The sequence below is a fragment of the Tamandua tetradactyla genome, chromosome 18 (assembly GCF_023851605.1).
Source record: "Tamandua tetradactyla isolate mTamTet1 chromosome 18, mTamTet1.pri, whole genome shotgun sequence".
NCBI classification, from domain to species: domain Eukaryota; kingdom Metazoa; phylum Chordata; class Mammalia; order Pilosa; family Myrmecophagidae; genus Tamandua; species Tamandua tetradactyla.
The window spans coordinates 62,401,929-62,417,266 of NC_135344.1; the positions used below are offsets into that span (position 1 = coordinate 62,401,929).

General features: G+C 37.4%; 1 protein-coding gene and 1 long non-coding RNA gene across 8 annotated transcripts in view; one reads left to right on the forward strand and one right to left on the reverse strand.

The window, feature by feature from the left end:
• Positions 1-15,338, reverse strand: part of GREB1L (GREB1 like retinoic acid receptor coactivator) — a 353,788-nt gene that overhangs the window by 90,696 nt on the left and 247,754 nt on the right. For 6 of the 7 annotated variants that reach the window (XM_077135830.1, XM_077135828.1, XM_077135832.1 and 3 more), the window contains exons 10-17: positions 13,192-13,308; positions 12,470-12,589; positions 10,631-10,768; positions 8,765-8,950; positions 4,343-4,669; positions 3,177-3,305; positions 2,617-2,751; positions 190-387 (exon numbers count right to left, since the gene is read on the reverse strand). In XM_077135830.1, the coding sequence (XP_076991945.1) occupies positions 190-387; positions 2,617-2,751; positions 3,177-3,305; positions 4,343-4,669; positions 8,765-8,950; positions 10,631-10,768; positions 12,470-12,589; positions 13,192-13,308 (1,350 nt within the window). Of the gene's footprint in view, positions 1-189; positions 388-2,616; positions 2,752-3,176; positions 3,306-4,342; positions 4,670-8,764; positions 8,951-10,630; positions 10,769-12,469; positions 12,590-13,191; positions 13,309-14,098; positions 14,699-15,338 lie in introns of those variants that run through there. The other variant, XM_077135834.1, reaches the window with a different exon arrangement.
• LOC143662261 (uncharacterized) overlaps positions 8,798-15,338 on the forward strand; it is a 55,489-nt gene continuing 48,948 nt past the window's right edge. The window contains exon 1 of the long non-coding RNA XR_013165241.1: positions 8,798-8,968. This is a non-coding gene — a long non-coding RNA (uncharacterized LOC143662261). The remainder of the gene's footprint in view (positions 8,969-15,338) is intronic.

Below are 15,338 nucleotides of genomic sequence, written 5' to 3' on the forward strand. Positions count from 1 at the left end.
TGACCTCGGAGGGAAAAAGATCAGAATATTTTGAGGGAAAACTTATAAATTCAAAATAATATTTAAAATCTTATTATGATTTCTTCTACTGTAAAAAAGGATGTAAATGTTCTGTACACATTTGGATTGTTCAAAAGAAAGAGGTAGAGGGCATCAAAGGCTGGGTCGTCTTTGCAAGTTCAATCTTACCTGATTGTCGAATCCGTTGAAGAGTCTGCTGGACCAGAACCTCTGATCTTGGAACGATGATAATGAAGTCCACTTTGCTGAAGTGGCCAAGGTCCAGGCTCTGACTGCCACTGTCTGCAATAGCACACACCTGGGATAAGAGCTTTCTGGCAACTGTAAGCTGTGGTTGATAAATTTGAAAGGCTTCATTATCTAAATCTAAAATAAAAAAAAAGCCATAAAAACAAGATTACTTTCCTTCTGCAACGTCCACTATGAATTCACAGGAGGACATAAAATACACACACGGTATATTAATTCCCCATCATCAAGGACTATCACTTTTTTTTTTCATTCTCTATTGAGTTTTAATAGGCTTGCTGATTTTCCCTGAAAACTTGGTTGAAAGGATATTCTCAGGAGTGGATGTAGCAACTTTACAAATGTTTTATTTTAAAATTGATTGTCTCATAAATTCCTAATTTGACTCCAATTTCTCCTACCCAGAAATGGGGGAGACAGTCTATTCTCTGATAGCTAGAGCCAGAATTTGTCTCTAGAAGGTGAGAGAGTTTCCACTGTTCCTTGGGAATAGAATATCAGTATAAATCAGGTGTTCAAGTCCAGACCCAGTTCAGGAAATGAGGCAATTCTGTAGCTATAATAATGCTGAGTTCCTTTGAATTTTTCTGGACAGCACCCCAGTAGTCCGTTGTAACATGGTCTGAATTTCCCCTCCCCAAGTCTGTATAACTTAGGTCATGGAGACACTAATCTCACCTTTCTTTCATTCTACTTGACTTTGCCAGGGCTTGTGACTTGGCAGAGCTAAGTGGTTCTGGTCAACTCCAGTGCTGATGCCTGTATTATCGGAACAGACCTGGCTCATGACATGGCCAGCTGGCTACTCAATAGGTGACATAATAGAGAAACATTGCCCAGATGCTATCAGTATGCCCATAGCTTTTGATTACAAGCAACAATCAATCTCTCTTATACACATGCATGAACACACAATGAAAGACAAGCTTAGCTGGCCAAACATCTGAGCAGGCAACACCCTATACTGCTGTAAAGCGCTGCTTTTTATCAGGTAAATACATGGAACTTTTTTTTTCTTTTTAATACATGGCACTTTGACTGAAGAGAATCACCAGGGCCATATTAACCTGTGCTAATTAATATCTTCTAAAATCAAATCACCATGCAGCCAGGACAAAACAGTATCCATAACCTCCCAGCTACGAGCGAGTACTGACAGCGGACTTTATATAGGTAGTTTCCCTGCTGGCTAAGATACCCCACCAAAAAAGCCCAAAGCTGCAACTTTTAACAGCAATCCAGGTCCAATTAGACCCATGACGACCAATCAAAATAACTTGTCTTCTAACAGACCGTTATTTCTTTCATTTTACAGATTGAATGGATAGGGGGCTAACATATAAGATGGCATCATTTTGGAGGATTTAACTAAGTTAGCAAATTTTGAAGTTTTAGGAAACATGAAAATGTTTCTCAAACAGAGAATCAAGGACATGTATTTGGGAATCTACTCTTGTGAATTTTTAAATTGTAATGTTGACAGTAGTTCAAAATAGTTAATACAAACAGACTTTTAGATCATCTGGATGATCACTATTATCAAATACTGTCCAGAAGTTGGAACATTTTATTGCCTGTGTTTGTATGTTTTTATGACTGAGTTGATTCTAAGCCGTGTTCCTTCTATTGCTCAAGGCAGTCCTACTTTATAAATGATGTGTTTCTATCAAGTGGAGGCAAGTGGCTTTCAATCAACAGCAGCTCTTATGGATCTGTTTCCTATCTCTCTTTTCTCCTATTCTTTTTTACTTCCTTTCCTGTGTTGTCCCTATCAATCAGAAAGAATTGGAGAAAGGAATTTGTACCCAAACAACCCAATCTAATGATCGGACTTTTCATCCCTGCCCCACTGTCCCCTTTGCATCCCTGAAGCTTGCTGTGGAGCAGATGCTGCTCTCTTCACCAGAAAGGCCTCATTTTCCCTGAGACTGGGTGTGTTTTATGAATCAGAGCCTAAGGAAAGGTGGTATGACCTGCACCCCTGCATAGATTGCAAGTGAGACTCCTCAAAGCCTTCAGTAAACACCAACAATGCTCTAGACACAGTTGGTGGAGCTAAGCAAAGTTCACTTGGACCTCTCAAGGAAAAAAAAGAGAGAGAGGTCACCTAAGATAAAGGTTTCACTTTGTTTTTTGTTATGTTGTTAATTTTATGAGACATGTGCTTAGAACAAGATCTTTAATCCAGGCCTTATGGTAGGGTATTTTTATTTGAGCCAGATTTATCATGTGGATAATGAGGAAAAGCCTGTCGTGATCTGTGACTTGGAGAAGAGTCCTCAAAACCCCTAAAATGACTTGGCTTCTAGACCATCTCTCCTAAGAACAGCTTCCAGGTGATATTACCCAGGTTTTGTGTGGGAATCATAGCAGCAGCCTCCTGTGGTGACACACACTCATTAAGATCTCCATTGAAAGGGGTGATCACACTGTCTCCTCTTCTTTGTTGCATTTTTTCTAGCAGCTTGTCCAGGTCATCACCTATTACAAAATAAAGTTGGGATAAGATTGTTATCTTGCTTGTATCACACTACAATTTACACACTTTCCCATGCCATGTCTCTCTTGACCTTCTCAATATTCAAAGCAGGCATGATGGGATTATTATATCTCCACTTGACATATTAGAAAACTGAGGTCTAGGGCAACAGAAATTCAACCAAGGTCACACAACACATGAGTAACTGGGCTGAGGCTGCTGTTTCAGGCCAGGAAGTGTTCTCCAGAGCACGCTGTTGCTCTCTGAGGTGTTAGCAATAACATTCTTAGGATAAAGCACACCGAATGAAAGGAGATCAGCTGGCGAGCTTGAGTTCAATACTCATCTCCTTGACAGGCTATGATTTAAATTCAGAAAGTTACACAGCTAGGGGCTGCCAGCTTTGGTGGATCTTACAGCCACTTACCTAACGATGTGTTCTTGAAATGTGAAGCCAGGAAACTGACCTTTCCTGTGATGAGCTCATAACTAATTTCTTTCAAAAACTCACTTGTGGTGAGCATACTCTCTGCCAGAGCTCTAGACTGATGCTGACCTGGAGAAGAAAGGGGGAGAAGAGATGACTTGCCAATAATGGGAAAGCTGGATTCAAAAATGTTTGCCAGAACATTACTTACAATAGTAAAAATTAGAAACAATGGAAGTATTTAATAACAGGAACTTGGTTAAGAAAATTATGGCACTTCAAAAGATGGACAACCACTTGGCATTTGGAATGACAATTTTAAAGCTATATACAGAAACACAGAAAATGTTTATAACATAATGTCAGGTTATAAGAGAAAAATTATGCATGCATATGATAAGGACTAGGAAGGAATGTGAAAAACCTAAAATAATTTTGTTTGCATGGTTATTGTGAATATCTGTCTTAAAATAAAAACCCATGTTGTTAAGTTGTCTTTATAAGTGAAAATCAAAAAAAAATTTAACATCTCATACTTTCTCATAGAGCTTTCTAAGAAAAAAGACCTATTAAGAAAGGGGGGTTTTGCCAAAGTGAAGGAGCTTAACTATTTTGGTAGGAAGAGCTGTTCAAAGAGAGAAGAGAGAAGCAAAACTGACTCCATATGGCTCCCCAGGGTTGATATTTTTGTTTGCAGCACAGGAATAAAAACAAAACACATTTTGTCAAGTGTCAATTTTTTAAAAACTTTTCTTTAGAGCCAATATTGTAATATTAAATATCCTCCTCAATGAAGTGACTGTATGAGGTAAGTTTCTGGGAAATCTGATTAACTGGGCTTAAACCACCTGTAGCACTGGTTTTATCACATGCTAGAGTGGTAACATTTCCTAAACCATTCAGGGACAGAAGTTACATGAGACAAGGGTATCTGTTACTACGGTGAGCTTTGAAATAATGCTCCACCAACCAGCTGACAGGGACATATGCCAAACCAAAGGCTGCAAAACTGATCTGAGGAGGAAAGGAAAAGTTAAAATTAGGTGGAAGAATCCAAGTTGGAGCAATTAACCAGACTTTGCTACCTGGAACATGGTAGGCACCCAATAAATATTTTTCAGATGGATGGATAATTGAATAGATTAGGGTGGGGGGGAGTTACTCACCTAATACAACCACACAGAATTCATTTCCTCTGATTTTTGATGCACAAATTGTCACAACATAATCTGGTAGCCTTTGATAGTGTCTCATTTCACTGAGAGTCCTCAATGTCTCTGAAATGCCCTCTGCCAAAGAATTCTGGGTCACAATCACATGTACCAAGTCTTGAGATACGCTGGCAATCAATCTGGCAAGCCAGGGGAGCTGTCCTGGTGACACAGGCATACACTGAGCACTCATTTGCAGGGCTCGCTCTCTCAGAGTAAATTCCTGCATAGCTTTCAGCATAATTTGCTCAAATTCTTCCCTGAGAGGTATCTGATCAGGACCTAAATTGAAAAGAATCACAGCTACAATTTAAAAATCATAGCTAGAAGAGACAGACATGCATGTACAGTGTACTGTCCTTTTGAGCCTTTCATACTCTAATAGCCAGATAAGCTCGCTTTTTCTTGCAGCACCCAAGTAACAGTTCCTACTAAACATTATCTATTACCTTCTCTCTTCTTTCTCTGCCTCAATTTGGGGAAAAAAAAAAAGCAAGCCTCTGTTCTATCCTGGATATCTTCAAAAGTGGATGTACTAAGAGAGTATCAATTCCATTAAATGCCTTGATCATTATCCCTATTAAATTTGGCATTATTGAAACTGTTAATGACTGATGAAATAAGAAGCCAACCCGAAGGCATATTATCAATTTTAAATTTCATTCATTTCTCCTTTTAGTCATAGGTACTTGGAAAAACATTTTATGTATTGCTTCTACATCTAATTTTGAGAAAAGTACATACAGGAAAATTAGGTTGAATGATTTTTCACTCCCGATTTATTTTTTGGGCAGTTTTACACTTTCCCCAGATAGAGAATGCTTTCATAATCTAGTTACTCTTCAGCTTTCTGGCTTGTTAAATATGGTATTTGGTCCTCTTCTTCCATAATGGTTACAGCTAAACCTATACTGGTGACCTGTGGCCCTGCAATTAAGGGGACTTTGTTTCTCTTATTTCTTTAGAAACTAAACCAGTCTTCAGATTAAAATAAGCAAGTCAGTGTTTGGCATCCAAGTGACACAAATGAATTAAGATTCCCACATTTAGTTTAAGTTTAAACCAGTGAGACTATGCTCATTTCCTCTATTCAGTTGTGTTTTTTTTTTTCTTGCTATGTGAACGTGAGATTTGAGATGCTGACTACCGGAAACAGATACAGGCTCCATAGTGCCTGATATCTGAGACCAAGCAATAGTCTCATAACCCAGGGTGAAAAGCCCCTGACAGAACCCAAGGATAAGGGATTAGACTTTCATATGGGCAGGAAGCAAACCATTCCTTCTCAAGTCGAGATTTAAGTGGCCTCCCCAGCCCTTGAACATCTCCTCTGGGAATGAAAATGAGGAGTTTAGTGATACTATTTTTTAGGATAAGGACAATTAAATAAAATACTAATTTTAAAAAAGTAACAGTTTTAATTAGAGAAAATATTTTCCAGGGTTAGTTGGGAGCCACGGTTAGGTAGGAGAGTGGAATCCTCAGAATCAACTTTTTTCTCTTCTATACACGGAAATAGGGCAAGAAATCTATAATGCTGACATTGTTCTTCTTTCTTATGTTGTCCCGAATCACTTGCTTGGAGAAGTTTCCTTTTAGCACCTGTGAACCATCAGCACTTCTGAACTTCATTTAGCTTTATCAAATAATCGCTGTTTGTGTTCACTCGTGTACACTTATCAGTAGTGAGCTTAAAGTGTATAGATGTGTTCTGACAATGAAATGAAGGGAAAATGGTCATTCAGTTGAAGCTTTGATCTATCAGAACATATGACAGCTCAAAAGCATGTGACCCTGGCTGCTTTTACCTACTGCTTCTAACAGGGAACCTAAAGGCTCAGAAAGCTGGTTAATAGGTATGTCCATAAGACCCACTCCAAACTGTGACTGTATAAAATGTTCTGTTAGGCAGTATAATTAATTCCAAATATAAAGGCATTCTGGGCAAATAAAATTATCAAACATGTTCATAACATTCTCTGTTGTCTTCAAACTCAAACTCAATTTATAGAGTTTTAACTGATTTACTCTTATGATTTGCAAAATGGAAGAAATGTATCAAAATTTAAATGAGGCAAGAGACTGAGAGTCAAATATCCAATCATCTCGCATCATTTCTTCTTCCTTAGCCTTTACAGCTAAATGGCAGGAGCCTTTTCTCCACTATTCACAAGCTTGATAATAGTGATGTTTTCTCCTTCAACAGCTAATCTCCAGTAACTCAGGGTTAGCTGGACATCAATTCTGATGGTTTTTTAGATAGCGTTATCTTAATAGGAAAAGACAAGGTTCCAACAGACCCAGAGCCTTCCAAGAATCTCTGGGTCTGCTGATTTCATGATCTACTTCAAAAGATTTTCAGATTGTGCAATAACAGATTTTTTCTTTTAAGTGACTGTAGCAGAAAAACATGTTCTTCCTGAAGGATCTTATTGTTCTTCTCCGTTACCTCCAGGGAACTGAGCCATCCAAAAATTAGATCTGTCCTTTTGGAAGTTTGGATTTACTTTTTCAATGTTCATAATCTATAGCATACATGAAAATATTCTTGCTGCTTTCCCCAAAACCTCTAGAGGCAATTGGAATTTTTCAAAAACTTCAGAGGAGGCAGAACTTACCAGTTTTGGGGAGACAGAAAAGTCCTAATATTCAAAGTCTAGTTTTCTTAAAAAAAAAAGAAAGAAAGAAAGAAAGAAACAGCTATCTATATTGCAAATTGAGAGATCTAGTTAATTGACTAAAGGGAAAACTAAAGAGAATTGGCCCTACAGGACAGAGAGTCTTGTGTAATTAAATAGAGATTTTTCTATGTTTAAAGATAAAACCTTGGGGCACAGCAGCTCAGCATGCAGAGTTCTTGCCTGCCATGCCGGAGACCTGGGTTTGTTTCCCAGTGCCTGCCCATGCAAAACTGAAAAAGGTAAAACCTTTTAGTAATTCAAGACATTTTGTTTTGACCATTTGGTTCATTGAATTAACTTTGACTTTGATTTTTTAAATTGTTATTAAGGTTAGAAAAATGCTATGTGGAATGACTTGGTTTGCTGTAATATTATTGCTCTTTGTGGCCTTGTTTTACTAATTCTAGGTATCTCTAGAAGCTGCTTTTAGATCTTAGAATAGAATCCACTGTCCAATGTCAGTATGTAACAATGTCATCATTTTAGATGACATCAAATGGGCTGCAGATGCAGGTGATTTTTGTAATTTTATTACCTATTAATAAGCATGATTAGCAAATCCTAGGTGTATCATGAAAGTGGCTCAGGGGAATTCTGAAGCCTTGACAGAATGAAAGGCACATGTTAGAGCAGAAACCAATCACAGCAGCCTTTAGCCTCTCATGCCACTAAAAGTTGCAACTAAGGTTGCTAATTGACTTCCAAAGACTGAACCTGATTTCCTGAAGCTTTTGGCTAGGCCAGTGTTTTCCTTATTTTTAACACTCAACTATTTTTTAACATTAAAGGAATTTACAAGAGTGCATATAGGACTTTTATGTCATTTTACATCTTGAACATTTTTCTAAGTAAATTAGTAGCTTGAAGTCCCAGTTTATAATTAGGCTGTATATTAGATGGCCTACTGCAGTTTGCAAAATAAAGAACATTACAATGTAAATGCTGCTGAACCACTGCAGTATTTCCAAGGCACCTGCATATACCCACTGTGGGGCTCAGGTTGATATATCAAATAGAGGAAGTGAAGGGTTCATGACCTATGTAACTTCTTATCCTAAAGCTCAGAGAACCTTCCAGGGAGGTCCACAGTTGCTGCCTCAATGAAGGAAAGAACGATGGAACTACATCAAAGGGGAATAGCTGGAAAAAGGAAAAATGGTGTAGGGATAGTGGGTAAAGAAGATAAAAAGGCTAAGTGGAAAACTGGAAAATCATTGCATAAGACAGTTGGCTATATTGCATTCCAGATGGCAGCTGCATTTTTAGAAAGGTGACCTGGCCAGATTCCCTAAGGGAGGGTGCATAGTCCTGTAAGTTTCTGCTCTATCAACAATTCAGGAGAACTTAGGAGCATGTTGAGAATGGCCAGTAGGTGGAGCAGTTCACCTCTCTAGGCTCTGAAGAAGCAGGAAGAGGAGTGAGTTTGGAAATGGGAAAAATAGGGAGACAGGTGGTTGAAATGGAGATGAGGAATAAAGGAAAGGAATAGGAGAAAAATGGAGGCGTGGGAGAGGAAAAGGGATAGTCACAGTGAATAGAGTTGAAGGAAAGAAACGGTAGGAGGCAAAGAAAGAAGATAAGAGAAAATAAGAAATAAACAGTAGATGAATTTAAGAAAATGGGAAAGAAAGGAAAAAGTATGTTACAAGAAACAATGAAAATAGTTACCATCAAATAATTATCAAAAACAGCTTACCCAGTCGCACAAGATATTGAATAGTCAGAAGAATCATATTTTCCACGCTCAGGAATTGGCAGCTAGTCAATCCTAATTGTTCCAAATCTTTGTTTTCCAGCTGTGGAGTCTTGTAGCAATTCACCAGCAGAGGACTCACAACAATGTCGCTAACGTTTCCATAGAAATAGGGTAAAGTGCCATAGCCTGTCCCAACAGAAGCAGGTCAGTGAAGTTCAACTTTACACACACACACACATATATATATAGGTCCAACCAGGTACAACTGCTCAGCTACGATAAAGGATGCTTACTTAACAAAGTTCCTCGCCCTCAGAGATGACTACCAAACAAATATTTTAATCCTAGGGAATTTATGTTGGATGCCCCAAATTCTACCCTTACATTAAATTAGATGAACAGCAAACAAAATACTCAAATTATATTTTTTATGCTTCTCACAGAAAGGACATGTTAATATTCTATCTCTGCCATAGAGGATTGAAGAAAGTTTGCAAAGCACTCCTGTGTATTCCTGTAATATTGCAATAATAAAATATTCTCCTATAAATTCCTGATCAAATTTCTTTTCAGATGAAAATTTGTCTCTGAAGAAGAAATCAGAAAAAAACAAACAAACAAAAAACCCTACAATAATGTGTTTCGCTTTCTGGGTTTTTCTTAAAAGATAATATAAGCTAAATATATACATATTTTTAAAAAACAAAAAAGAAATAATTAAATAATTAAAATGAATATTAAGGAGTATTTTGCCTTTTACTGGTACTTGGTAGTTCCTACTCCTGACTATATTAGCTATTTTTGTTATATTTTCTTTCTAAATGCCAGGAAATAGTTGCAAATCATCTTGGAAGTAGATATTATAAAATATGATGAACATATACTCTGGTTTGATGGTGAACTGTTATGAGACTTCCTAAAGGCAGAAACCAAAGTATTTTTTGCTCTTCATATATTTCCAGGGCTCGGCTGACTGTTCCACCAGAATTTTCTGACCCATATGGTATAGAGATAACTGGGATTTCCCCAGTACACACAGGTTCAGGATCAGCTGATAGGGCAGTCTGAAAAAAGGACAGTATTTGAAGCAAAACCATTAATGATAGTAAGCTCAGGCTAACCACAAGAAGCAGATAACACCTCACTTAGACATATTCTAAATATCTGGTGGCACTTAAACATCGCATCTAAAACAGATGTCCTGAAGGTCAAGCAGGCAGTCTCCTTCTGGCCTAGACTAGCCCCAAGACCAAGGAGACTCCTGGGGTAGGAAAGAAAGGCACTAAATTAGTCCTAAAATCTAGGTATACCTAAATTTTTTTTGACACCTCCATTTATAGATAGCCTAGAAGGACTCAGACCCATTAAGATACTGATTCATAGATGCTCTTCATGGCAAGAACTCTGGGGCATCTTGGTTCTCCTGGGTAAGTCTGTTAGCTGGCTTAGTTTGTTTCCACTCTCGGTGATTCTTTTCCCTTTGACTGGTATGCCCCTCCCCCACTGCATCCACTCTCACTTGTCTTCAGGACATAGCTTAAACATCCCTGCTCAGAAATCTTCTCAGATCCCTCCAGGCAGAGGTAAGCCTTCTCTCTAAGCACTTGTTGTTCTAAGAATCTCTACTAACTCCCTATCGCAGTGTATAGCAATTGTTATTTACATGTCAGACCCCCTACTGAACACTGCTCCTTGAGGGCAAAAAGGCACAGCCTTATTCTCATCCTAACTGCATGCTGAAGACCACATGAAATAACTAACCAATAAAGCTAAAATAATTACTAGATGGAAAAATGAATAAACATATAATCAATGAAATGGAAAAACACTTCTAGATTACGAGCTGACAGGGAAAATTTGCCTTACCTATCAGAATTACTGGTCTAACTCCTGAGTTACTCAGCAAGTTTTCGGGAACAATTACAGTTTCTCCTGCAGGAATGGGCCGAGGTTGTAAAATTCCAGTTAATGGAGTTTGTGGAACTGGGGTAGATAAGAGGGGCTCTGGAAAAAAAAGTTTGAGAAGAAGAATTAGAAATGAAAGCTAAATAAAATACAGTTGAAAGCAACACAGCTTTAATACTTTAACAGAGAAGTTTTATAAATGTAATGGGTTTTTTTTTTTTCATTAAAATAATCCATGTTTATTATATAAAATTAGCAGAAAAATAAAAGAAAGAAAAAAATAGACCATAATCACATTGTCCAGATATAGCTACTAGTTAGCATTTTGGTAGCTTTCTTCTCATTTGTTTTTCCACAGTTAATCTTTTGGATTCTGTATTTTATCTTTTACCCACTAGATTATCAGTCATATATGCTCAGTGTATAAAATTTGAGAAGGATAAACTCATCAATCAGTACTACCTAGAGGCAACTGCAGTAACATATTGACATAATTCCTTGTACATATAAGATCTCTATGTTGTCTTAATAAAACTATGTACTTAAACTTATATTTTTAAAGAACCTCATCTATGTCTTAGAATTGGTATGTTTATAGCTGTCCACGTTTACTACAGCAAGATAGACAGCGTTTGTTGTCCATTTAACCATGGGTACGAAATAGCAACACTTAGAGTATTATCAAAGAAAACCAGTTGTTTTTTTAAGATTCTCACCACAGACTGAACAACCTAGGACAGAACCAGATCCCAGGAGAGCAAATCCAAAGTCATGACTGTAAAACAAGTCTGATGGATTAAGATCAGTTGTGATGGTACATGGTAGACATGATGGAGACAAAACATTAGCTATTCTCACCATCCTTCCATAATGTTGGATGCAATTGTTGGTTAAAAAATTTTACCTTCAAGCATTCAGGGAAAGAACGGGTGATGCTATTTTTGCTCATTCAAAAAACCTAAAACCAGTCTTCTCAAACTCACTACCCTCCCCCTTTCTACGTAGGGCATGACTCCCAGGGGTATAAACTTTCCTAGCAATGTGGACAGAAGTCCTAGAACGAGCTGGGGCTCAGCATCAAGGCATTGAGAAAAACTTCTAGACCAAAAGGGGGGAGAGAGAAATGAGACAAAATAAAGTGTCAATGGCTGAGAGATTCCAGAGTCAAGAGGTATCCTGGAGGTTATTCTTACACATTATATAGATATCACCTTTTTAGTTAAGGTATATTGGAGAGGCTGGAGGGAAGTGCCTGAAAATGTACAGCTGTGTTCCAGTGGCCATGTTTCTTGATATATAATGATATAGCTTTCGCAATGTGACTGTGTGACCGTGAAAACCTTGTGTCTGCTGTTCCTTTTATCTATGGTATGGACAGATGAGTAAAACATATGGATTAAAATAAATAAATAATAGGGGGAACAAATGTTAAAATAAATATAGTAGATTGAAATGCTAGTGATCAATGAAAGTGTATTGAAAAAAATAGGGGGAGCAAAGGCTAAAGTGTATTGGGTAAATGGAAATACTAGCTAGTCAATGAGAGGGAGGGGTAAGGGATGTGGTATGTATGAGTTTTTTCTTTTTTCTTTTTCTGAATTGATGCAAATGTTCTAAGAAATTATCATGGTGATGCATATGCAATTATGTAATGATACTGTGAGTTCTTGATTATATACCAAGAATGCAATGATCATATGGTGAGAATGTTCGTCTTTGTATATTGCGATATTTAAAAAAAATTAAAAAACAAAAACAACAGCAACGACAAAAAAAAACAGTCTTCTGTTAAAATCTTACCAGTTCTTGCAAGAGGTCGAACTGTAGGCACAGGTACAACTAAACCAGGTTGGGGGACAGGTGACCCAGGATACCAACCCCGATGTCGTTTCTTTGGTGGCCCAGAAGTGAACATGGTAGCTGAAGAAAACAGAAGGGTGAGCCTTGTCTTCAGCAAAATAGAAGGAAAGAATGTCAAAGTAATACAGGACCTCTAATTTGGCTATACTAAGAAAATCTAAATCATTCTTCTAGAAGTAAAATTAGAAAAAGTCACATTAACAATACCATTTAATATCTGTATACTATTTTACAATTTACAATTTTATCCATCCTATTTCATTTGAATCTATCAACAAACCCATGAAGTATTATCATTACATCCATTTTGTAGATGGAAAAAGGGCAATTTCATAGACAGAAAAAGAAAACTTCAGCTATGTCCAGGGCCACACAACAGAGAGGAACTTTGAACCCTGAACTATAGTCAGCAAATCCCATGGTTTTTCAAAATGGTTTCTTAGTCATTTATTTCAAGTATTTCCCATATAGGCTTGTCCATGTAGAATCACCAAGACACCAGAATTATTACTATTTGCACCAATTATAAACTTTCAAAACACTGCATGACAAACTAAGGAAAAACTGAGAGAGTGCTGTCAGACAATTCATCATTCTGAAATCTGTAGCACTTCTACCATAATTAAGTGTATTATTTCAAGATTCCAAGGTGGGTTTTGTACCTTGGTCTCCTGATGCATAGCTTGGTCTTGGTGACAAAGAGTAGGTCACTGGGTGGGCTGGAGTGGAGCTGGATGCACTATTCTTTCCTCCATGGCTACTGTTTCCATTAGCAGCATCTGTGGTATGCAAGGAGAGAAGGAACTCAGAACAAACCCAAGTAGGACACTACTTTCCGTAATATGCAATAAACCCCACACTTTAGGATTCAAAGAAACCTCACTGAAGGACTCAGCCCAGTTGAATAAAACCAGCTATACCCATAAGAATAGTACCTTCCTTAAAAACTGAATGCCACCTAAAAGTAATTTTCTGGGACCCCCAAGAGATCTCTTAGAATTAAAAGACCATTTTCAGTGAAGTATTTGGAGATGGGTAGATGGAAAAAAAGGAAAACAATCTCTCTTCCTCTCTCCTTTTAAAATTTATTTATAATTCTATACACATAGAAATTCTTAAACATATACAAAAGTAGAGAAGCTAGTACAATAAACTCCCATGTACCCCCCACCCAGCTTCAAAATTTATCAATACATAACCAATCTTATATCATCTATATCTCCACCACCTCCTCCCACACACACTGGATTATTTTTAGGCAAACCCATTTATCACATTTCATCCCTAAATACATCTCGGTGTGTTTCTAAAAGAAAAGGAGTCTTTTAAAAACAAAACTGTCAAAAAAAAAAACAAACACTGTCATATCATTATTATACTAAACATTAACAATAACGTTGTGTCCTAATATCCCATTGGCATTCAAATTATCTCCAATTATTTCAGAAAAAAAACTTTTGTAGTTGGTTTGTTCAAATTGGGGTTCAAAAAAGATCCATACAATAAATTTAGATATGTTTCTTAAGCTTCTTTTAACCTACTGGATTCCCCCTTCTTTTTCTTTCTTACAATTAATTTGTTGAAATCTGGTAGATTGTTCCATTCTTTGGAATTTGCTGATTGGAACTCATGTAGTCACTGAACATTCCTTTGTCCCTTGTATTTCCTATGAACTGATAGTTAGATATATAGAAGCTTGATCAGATTCAGGTTCAATTTTTTTGGCAAGAGTATCTCATAAGTAGCATTTTATTATTTTCTATCATGAGGCACATATGGCTGATTTTCTCTCTTTTTTGTGTGTTTTCAAGTGTTTCAAGTGTTGACAGTCCAACTCTTACATTGTGAAACTGCCCATCAGCTTTTCATCTTGGGGTTTTAGCAGACATAGTATTATTTTATTAACTTTTTAAATGCTGTAAATACTTGAATTCAGTTTGTTTAGGTCTATAATCTAAGCAAGAAGTGGATCTTGTAAAAGATGTTTGAACAAGAGTAAGAACAAAAGCAGTCTGGGTGAATTATGATGCAGAGCTGCTGGAAAATTTCCAAGAATGATAGGCATTTTTTTCTCCTCGCTCTTCTACTTTTTTGACCATTTCTTCTCTGCAAATACTATGTTGTACTTTTCTAGAATTCTATCCTTAATTCATAGCTTGTCTAATCGTACTTCCCTCCCTGACTGATATCCTTTACTCTAATGTTTTTAACTCCATATTGGTAGTTCAAATATATATCACCAGTCCTGAATTCCACCCACCCCCCCCATGGTAAATCAAATAACTGCTGAACATCTCCACTTAGATTTCTCATGGGTATCTCAAATACAACATGTCCAAAATCAAATTCACTATCCCCTCTTGAAAAACTTGCTCCGCCTGCTATATTGCCTGTCTCAGAAAATAGCACCAGCATTAAACCTAGAATGAGGAACACCAACCCAGACTCTTTCTTCTCCTGCTTGCTCACAGTAACTCAACTACAGTATGCTGATTTTACTTCCTGAATAGTTGTTCAACTCTATTATCACCCTGGCCAAGGACATCATCATTTCTCACCCAGACGATTGAAATGACCCCCAACTAGTTTCTCTGCTTGTCTTCTTAAGCGTTTCTTCCAAAATGATCAAGGTCAAGTTCAAATCAGACTATGTCACTAGCTTGTTCCATCAGTTATAGAGTAAAACCTACACCTCTAAGCATGGCCTCCCATGATCTTTCCTTGCCCACCACTCCATGCTCACTCCCTGCCATTCCCTGCCTTTTACATCTTTGGTCTAACAAATCCAAACTTCTTGAAGTTCCTGCAT